General features: G+C 40.4%; 2 protein-coding genes across 2 annotated transcripts; one reads left to right on the top strand and one right to left on the bottom strand.

Moving 5' to 3' along the window:
* Nucleotides 1-314: 314 nt before the first annotated feature.
* Nucleotides 315-3,604, bottom strand: LOC125005665 (retinol dehydrogenase 13-like). The gene is made up of 7 exons (XM_047581183.1): nt 3,330-3,604; nt 2,939-3,079; nt 2,503-2,694; nt 2,172-2,333; nt 1,856-1,972; nt 1,540-1,744; nt 315-1,208 (listed from the first exon to the last, which is right to left on the bottom strand). Exons 1-7 carry the CDS (start codon nt 3,502-3,504, stop codon nt 1,112-1,114), a joined length of 1,089 nt encoding a protein of 362 aa, XP_047437139.1. The 5' UTR covers nt 3,505-3,604; the 3' UTR covers nt 315-1,111.
* An 845-nt stretch (nt 3,605-4,449) lies between these two features.
* tmed3 (transmembrane p24 trafficking protein 3) lies at nt 4,450-8,277 on the top strand. Its single transcript, XM_047581184.1, has 3 exons — nt 4,450-4,851; nt 5,059-5,304; nt 6,739-8,277. The coding sequence occupies exons 1-3, from the start codon at nt 4,705-4,707 to the stop codon at nt 6,970-6,972; spliced, it is 627 nt and encodes a 208-aa protein (XP_047437140.1). The 5' UTR covers nt 4,450-4,704; the 3' UTR covers nt 6,973-8,277.
* The last annotated feature ends 521 nt before the right edge of the window (nt 8,278-8,798 follow it).

Here is an 8,798-nt window from a genome sequence, read left to right on the forward strand (position 1 = left end):
TTGAGCCATTAAACTTTTCTGACGTAACCTTTCGAAAGCAGCGCGTGTGGTTATAATCAAATGCAAAGATATTCTTCCCAACAGTGGCGTAATTTCAGCTACTTCCCTTTGTGTTTCAACTTTCATTTAAAAGTTGCTTTGTGAAAACTGTTCATACGGAGCATGCTGTATCTTATTACGTACCAAGTGCTTTCAAACACCAGCCCTAAAAAACTGGACACTAAATCCTGGATCTTTCAAGCCTCTGTGAATAAATAATGATGTGTATTTAATGTGTTTTCGTCATTGCAGACGTTCTTTAATAACTGCCAGAGTCACTTTTTATCAGACATTTATTTCCAAAAACGTTGGCGTCTTCCTGCACACTTCCGTTTTTCCATTAACAAATTCACGCAGCTTCAGAGCAAACATTACAAAACGTCAGAATCACATTGTTGTGACACAACTACTTCAGCTATGTAAAAAAACACACACACACACACACACACAGGAACTGACAAGTCTTCTGGGTCTACTGGGTGGATCCTAACTGCTCTCTTCCCCTGAGGCATCCACTCCCTCTTAACACCTGGTGGAGAATCGACTCCCCAACAATCTTAAGGCTGTTCATTTTAGGCTGCTCTTAAGGTCACTTCCTTTACATAACCCTTAGCCATGCGACTTCAACACATTCTGCCTCTAGATTACGTGTTTTTATAACTGCAGCTGTGTGTTTGCAATCGTTAGATGCCATGAACAAAAGCAGCAAAGCCTTAAAGGTATGAATGAATTTGACGAACAACGGCTAGCGTTTTATTAGCCTTTTAGAGTTAAACAAATAAATCAATTGTAACTTTGATAAAGATGTAGCAGTTTTGCACAAGTATTCATTAAAACTCATGTTGTAAAGTGCGCAGAATATACAAAATATAAAGATAAAGCATTACACCTCATTGTCTGAGGTGTCTGAGTAAATAGTGCATGATTCTGTATTCTTATTGGCCTACAGAATTTGATTAGTAGAAAAATGCAATGCCTTTACGCATACTATATCATAAAAATCAAGTGCAGTGCTTTATTCTCTGTGTAAACAGGGTTCGCTGGTTGATGAAAGCATGGCTGCCTGCTGCGTTTAAGCCAGACCGACCAAGGAAGCGCTGAGGTCCCACAGCTTCTTGGCAGCGGCGTCGTCCAGGGCCTGTGGAGCTGGTGTTTTGGGAGCACAGTCACTGTGCGGCACAATAAATAATAAAAGAGAAGGAAAATCAAAAACTGTCACACAGTATGGTTAAAATCATTCCTGATGCAGCCCACATTCCTGATGGATTACTAGTAGTTTATGTAAGAAACCATTCCCTATATAATGAAACTTCAGCAAGCAATGAAAACAAATGCGTTGTTACATATATGACTATTAAAAAGTCGGCATAATGAGAGATATTTTTCATCCGTTCTGTGGAAAAACAGGTTTGACTCAATCCAAAGAAGTAAAAGAAAAAGTGTAGAAACATTTGGAAATTCCATGTAATACAAGTTATGATCACAGTCACATGTACTTGCCTGTAATAGAGGCCGCTGACGTTTGCCAGGCTCTCGTCCACAGCGCAGTAGATGGTGGTCTGTGCTCCTTCCCGGCAATTTTTGACCAGTGTCAAAAAGCATGCGAGTATCATCCTCTTCCACATAGGCAAGGCAGGGAAAAAATGGCGCCCCAACTCCGTGCGGATCACTCCAGGGTGAAGGCTGTACACTGTCACGCCGGTGCCTAATGAGTGGGGTACGTCATATGTTTAGTGGTAGCTGGGGCCTGATGCTACGGTTAATGCTGGGAAAGAGAGAGACTCAGAATCACTGAGTTTTCAATCATGGACACTACCTTGCAGTCTGGTAGCCAGTTCTTTGCAGAAGAGAACATTGGCCAGCTTGCTTTGGCGGTAGCTCTTTTGAGGCTCGTAGTCTTTATCGAGATGAATGTCATCAAAGTGAATTTGACCTACAAGAAACAATTAAGTGTAACTGTAAATAAAATGATGAACAAATGATGTTAAATCTGTCATAATATTCACAGTGAAAGTAGTAAAACACTTCAGATACATTTTAACTGTGCCGATGTTTGAGATGAGATGAAATGAGGTTGTCAGATTTTCTATTCACCCGTGTGCTCTGACATTATATACACAAAAAGACTGCACCTCTCACGTGAGCCAGGCTGGAGACGACGACAACGCGACTCGGAGCCGACTTCTTCAGCAGGTCAAGCAGACAGTTGGTGAGAAGAAAGTGTCCCAGGTGATTGACACCAAACTGCATTTCAAAGCCATCCTCAGTCTTCCACTTGGGACACATCATGATGCCTAACAATCACAACACACACTTGTAGAATAAAACACACACAAAACACAAAAATAAATAAAAAGTGGTGCATGTTCAACCCATGCATTTATTCTGCTCTGCATGATGAGGAAGGGGGCAAAACATATCACTGGTGGTGACTGAGTTCAATGTGGAACCACTGCAAATGACCTGCATTGTTAATGAGGATGTCCAGGCGCCCCTCCTTCTCCTCGACATCTCTGGCCAGCTCTCTGACAGACTGCAGCGAGGCGAGGTCCAGTTTCTTCACCACCACATTGCCGTTGCCACTTTTCTGCCGGATCTCGTCGGCTGCAATGCGGGCCCTGGTCATGTCCCTGCAGGCCAGGATCACTCTGGCACCTTGACAAAAAGTATGCAACCTACTTAATACTCACGTGCTAACAATGGAGGAAGTGGAGTAGAGTAAAGGTAACAGTTGGTTAAAGGTCCCTGTCGCTATCACACACACTGTGGGGTCATTGCAATAATTGATCTAGTTTTAATCTGCTTTTATAATGTGTTCTCTAGTTGCTGTTATTAATTAAGACAGGTGGCACGTGTCCAAGCAGACCACGCCCTCCTCTCCTCACGCGGATGGCCTCACCTCTCTGCGCCATGTCCAGGGCCGTCTCCTTCCCAATGCCAGTGTTGGCCCCTGTAATCAGGACTGTTTTCCCATCCAGCCTGGCCTTGCTCCTACACACTCCCCCTGCCATCCACCTTCGAAAGGCCAGCAGGCTTGCCCCTGACAGGAAAAAACAACATTAATGGAGCGATATTTGTCTTGTCCTAATCTTATAAGCTAAAACTTCACGACTGATCTAAATGAATCCTGTATTACTGGAAACTGAATAAACGATGGGTTACGCAAAGCGTAGCATGAATTACTACTACTACTACACGTGGTACCAGAAAAGTTGCCTTACAATGACATTTTATAAAATCTTAAAACAAGGCAAAATAAGATAACATCATAACCATGATGATCGATTTACCTGTAACCAGCGCAACCGTGAGACCAGTGACATGTTTCTCTCCGAAGTCCTTGATAACGCTCACGTAGTTTTGCATAGTTTCGGTTATTCGATTAATTAAATAAGTACAATTGGATATTTCAGGAAGCTTAAAATTAAAAAAAATATTCTGTCTTTCACGGACACGGTCATTCATTCATTAGATGAAAGACAAATGCACTACAAACTATGCACAAGTGAGTTTAGCCCAGTCTGAACCCTGTTTACACACACGCCTCTGCGGAAGTGAAGGGAGGCGTGACGTGCCCTGGCTGTGATTTTCTAAATAAGACTCTGGTTTAATATGTACTTTCTTTTCATAGAAGCCAGTTTATGATAAGCGGTTGTAGAAAATGAGATGAGATGATAAACCAGTGTACGACTCACTAAAAGCTTTAAAACAAATAAAAGTTTCTGACTGCAAGGACATATGCTCTCTGACATAGATAATGTTTTACCAGCCGTGGAGAACAGAGCAGGGTGTCTGTGGAGACTACACACACCCTAACACACCAAAGAAAACAGTGCAAAGCAGCTGGTTGACTCATTACATTTGCAATACAGTATTTGTGGCAGCAAGTCTTGTATGCGAAATCCAAAACCCCGTTTATTTGTATGGATATCTGAAGTGGTCATACACGGACAAACGTTTAATGTGAATTCTTGACAACTTTCATGAAACGAGCCTTATTAGAACATGCACCATGCATTTCTTACATGCCTGTCTTCTGTACTATTTTATTACGCTTTTCAAATGTGAGACAAAATATCAAAGTATTCAATATGGAACCTGTACAGGCTGTAATGCAGTTTAAAATCATGTAACAATAAAACGATGAGCACCTAAATATATCTTTTACTACTTTTTCCTCTGCTGCAAAATACTAACCATAAGCTGGCCTTTAATTCGATTTTTGTTAGTTTGTTTTTGATTTAACCGAAGCACTTGTTTCCTCTGGACAAACAAAATAAGTGCTCCGACTTCCTACCAAACGCCGTGCTTTTATTTTGAAACGTCCGCTGCTGGGCTCGGTGCTGTGACGCTCTGATTGGTTGAGACGAGTGTGACGTTTTCCTGTAATGTCGTAGCTCCATGACTTTAACCGCTTTTAAAACGGGTTACCTTATGTTAAGAGTGCATGACGAGTCGTGACTGATGAGATTTAACATATGACAACAGTGGGCAATGTTTAACTAAAAAAAAGCAAGTAAAAAAAAAAAAAAAATTAAAACAAACCTGTCCCGGAAGTTCTTTGTACTCGCGCCACGTCAGAGCTCCAAACTATTACCTCCAGTGTGACAGTGAAGGCGAGTTTCCACAGGCTCCAGTTGTCTGGACTCACGTTTAGCCTTCACAATGCTTCCTCTGGGAATCTGCTGTTTGTTAGTGTTTCATGCGTGTGTGGTGTTTGGGACTGAGCTCACATTTGAACTCCCTGATAACGATAAGCAATGCTTCTTCGAGGAACTCGAGAAAGACGTGAAGTTTGACATAGACTTCCAAGTAAGTTTCTCTTCAGTCTGTCTGTGATATTCTTGTTACTTGTTATCACCAAAATTTAAAAATAATTTACATAATTCATCCGGTAATACAGTCAGTCAACCATTGCATTGTGCATATGTTGCACAAAGCAACATATGTTATTGTATTACAAATACCTCAACCTCCTTAAGTCCTAACAAGTTTTGGGTTGTACTTGCTGACTTTCAGGTCATTTCTGGAGGCAACTACGATGTAGACTGCTTCGTCACAGATCCTCTGGGCAACGTTTTGTATAACGAGAAGAAGAAGCAGTATGACAGCTTCTCTCACACCACCGGCATGCAGGGCGTCTACAAGGTCTGCTTCAGCAATGAGTTCTCTACATTTACACATAAAATAGTGTACCTGGACTTCCGCCACGGGGACGAGGAGCCTCTCCTGGACACTATGACTGGAAGTACAGCTCTGACTCAGGTAAGAATGATCAACACGGCCCTTAAAATCTGTCTAGATACGATGGAAAGGCCTCATTGAGCCTGTCACCAATTGGAACAAGATTATTAAAAAAAAATATTAAAGACATTATTTGTTAATACTGTCATGTTTGGTATGTTAGGCTAAATAATAATCAATTGCTACCAAGTGCAGCAAAGCTTCTGAAGATGTTTTTGCATTATTATAGGATTAGTGTCAGTGGTGGGAAGTTTTCACAAAGTCCACTGGGTGGAGCCAGAGATGTGACATAAATAAAGGAAGAATAATCTCAAAGAGAGTATTTGCTTACTTCGAAGTGGAGTAGTATGAGGTAATCATCCATAGTGTATTATCTACAGTATATGGTGGTCAGTAGAGCCCATGTTGGGAGAAGCAGACACGCATACAAGCGCAGCGAGCAATTAACTATTATTTAACAAGAAAACATGCACCAATCGGTGAAGTAAATATTATTGACCATTTTGTGACAATACATTGTTCAGCTGGAAAAATTTGGACCTGGCATTCATGTGGATGTTACTTAGACATATACCACCCACATAGACCTGACCAGGCACCCCCACCCCACAGCAATGACACTCCTTGATGGCAGCAGCCATCCCCAGCAGAATGCAGCCTGACACAGACAAATCCACGAAACAAACAAAAAAAAAACATTAACAACAGAACAAGGTGTTGACCTGGCCTAGATCCCAAACTGATCAAAGATCTGTGGGATGCACTGGAACAAGCCTGATCCCTCAACCCATAGGACCCCAAGACCCCTCACTAACAACGTTCTGTTACCAGATATCACAGGACACTCTCAGAAGGTCCATGTCCGTCCTCTGATGAGTCACAACTGTGTTGGAGGAACAACCTACACAACATTAGGAAGGTGGTCATAATGTTATGCCTGATTGGTTTATTTTCTCTACCTATACCAAAGCACACCTTAAACAAATAAGCCAGCAAGCAAAATCTACATCACTTCAAGTGTTTGCTATATTTAGAATATTATCACTGCTGTACTTTGCTCTCTCTCTGCTCTCAACAGACTATTTGCAAGGGGAACCTAAGCCTCAAAGCTACCAGACTCCATTGACAAAAACAGTAATTATACCTTGCACAAGGAGCACAGGAGTTGCTGGTCTACCAGGCTGTGAATTTGGTGTGTTATCACATTAGTTTGTATACAAACTCACGTGGTAACATATCAAAGTCACACAATAACACAAACAAACTGACCAACCAAGGTCGTGATTATCCTGCAAACTAATACTAAAAATAATATTGCTTTTGTCAATGAAGTATGATAGCTTTAAATATGACTACCCCTCAAACCATAATTATAATTAATATTATTTGCTACTTGGTCCGACGTCATTGTTCATCAAAACACCCAATATATATAATTGGTGTTTCTGCTTTCAGTTGGAGTCATCTTGCGTCTCCATTCATGAGATCCTGAAGGTGGTGATTGACTCGCAGACATGGTACAGACTCAGGGAGGCACACGACCGCACAAAGGCAGAGCACCTGCTGGAGCGGGTGACCTTCTGGTCCATCGGAGAAACCGTCCTGCTGTTTATCATCGGCATTGGTCAGGTCATGATGCTCAGGAGCTTCTTCGCTGACAAGAAAGGCTCTGTGGTGGCCGCCACTTAGAGCTTGATGTGTCCTCAGGAAGACGGCGGAGGGAACTACATCTGGAGATTAGCACATACTGTATGTAGTACTTTCTCCGAAGCCGTTATTAATAGATAGTCCCAGGAGTTTTTCTACTCCTGATTGCAGCATCTGACAAACTTGAAAGCCCTTTTTGTACTTCTGTGTTGCTTTGTTCTTACAAGCTATACTAAGAAGAAACACCACTCATGCGTGTGTTCAAATGAGATTGATAGCCTTTTCACACAGATCATTTGTTTATTTTTTATAGAAGTCCAACATTAACCATGTTTTATTTGATCTATCTATTAATCACAGATTGCCTTACATCAGGAGCATTGTAGATTCCAGCAATCGCAGTCCAAGTCATGACACTAACAGAAACCAAAGAGGCGTTGTGTCCGAACCACAGCTTTATTTGTTTTAAAGTTATGTTATGTTTATTGTTACCTTAATTTATGTGTAGAAAAGTGTTACAGGCTTTAACTCTAGCTTTGTCTCACTTGTTTGTCTCATACATGTGCCTTAAGGAATGTATTTTTCCCTTACCGAGAGTTTACGGTAGTAATTTAAACATGTCACCCTGTTTCTGCTTGACTTGATTCTTAGTTTTTGTCCACGTTTACATTACTGAATATTGAAAAGGGACCAATTGTAATAGCTTTTGGTTACGTTTTCAGACCTATTTTTTCATGTGTTTATTTGTAAAACATACAGATTTCATTAAAAATTTGGCAGAAAGATTTGTTGAATGTCTAAACATGTCAAGAGGGTGTTTTATGTTGCTGTGTACTGTGATGCATAATCAGATCCATATTCTGTGTAGGATCTGTAACAAATTTGGAATCTACTCGTTTTACTCAAAAATGAATTTTGCTCAGTGTCCCTGCACTTTGAGGTTTGACCTGCAAAGTGGTATAATGGGTGTGCAGAGTTTGACTTTAAGACTCATTCACCTGCTTAACAGGAAAAATCTCTGTTTCAGATGTACAAGCTGGATTTGTAACTAATAAAAGACCCATGAAAACCTGAGGCCTCCAATGTTTATATACTGAGTAAGGACTTTTCAGAAAGCAGGCTGTAGAAAACACTTTGTGTCCAGCAAGATTTTTGAAATGAAAAGTAGTTTGGCTTTGTGCAAAGATTTATTGACGTGAAATCTTTATTCAAAATGTCATGGCAACTTCTTTGAAAATATAAGATTGGCAAGACAACAAGAAGAAGACTCTCTGAAAAATATAATTTTTATTCCTGCTCAAGGATACACAGCAACTTGGTGAAATATAATAAAATATCCATTAAATCCACAGCCTTGTGCTTTGTATCTTTATTTGATAGGAATTTGAAACCTTTTTTTTTGTATACGAAAAATGTTTTGTTTAAAATAAAAGAAGAAGTAAGTAAGAAGAAATTAATGCGATGAATAAATGAAACTTAATGTTTTGGCGCGAGACTGGTCTCTCCAGCCAATCACAGCGAAGCGCTCTCGGCGTCTGACGTAGGAGGACGTCGTGAGCGCATGTGCGATATCACTATTTTACCTTTCGATCCGATACCAAGTAATACCAAGGTTAGTATCCCGATACTGATATCGATACTTTTAGATGTCTACTTGTGTTTATAAAAATAATGAGTTTTACAATGAACATTTGTGAATGTAATTATGAAAAACGCATTTTATACCTCTGTATACGAATTAAACATACTGCCGAATATCAGACTAATCTTTAATCAGAGCAATTAAAGACAATCTGAGGAAATCGCATTAAAAAAATCTCTCAAACAAAAATGAAACTAAGAATAGTCGCTCTGATTTCGACATGATT

This window comes from Mugil cephalus, chromosome 3, assembly GCF_022458985.1.
Source record: "Mugil cephalus isolate CIBA_MC_2020 chromosome 3, CIBA_Mcephalus_1.1, whole genome shotgun sequence".
Taxonomy (NCBI): domain Eukaryota; kingdom Metazoa; phylum Chordata; class Actinopteri; order Mugiliformes; family Mugilidae; genus Mugil; species Mugil cephalus.

Excerpts from the sequence above, each read along its gene's own strand:
- tmed3 (XM_047581184.1), top strand. The coding sequence starts at position 4,705 with ATGCTTCCTCTGGGAATCTGCTGTTTGTTAGTGTTTCATGCGTGTGTG. Across the intron at positions 4,852-5,058 it reads AGTTTGACATAGACTTCCAA|GTCATTTCTGGAGGCAACTA; the intron begins GTAAGTTTCTCT and ends GCTGACTTTCAG. Across the intron at positions 5,305-6,738 it reads GAAGTACAGCTCTGACTCAG|TTGGAGTCATCTTGCGTCTC; the intron begins GTAAGAATGATC and ends TTCTGCTTTCAG.
- LOC125005665 (XM_047581183.1), bottom strand. The coding sequence starts at position 3,504 with ATGAATGACCGTGTCCGTGAAAGACAGAATATTTTTTTTAATTTTAAG. Across the intron at positions 2,695-2,938 it reads CCTGGACATGGCGCAGAGAG|GTGCCAGAGTGATCCTGGCC; the intron begins GTGAGGCCATCC and ends CTTTTTGTCAAG. Across the intron at positions 2,334-2,502 it reads CATCCTCATTAACAATGCAG|GCATCATGATGTGTCCCAAG; the intron begins GTCATTTGCAGT and ends TGTGATTGTTAG.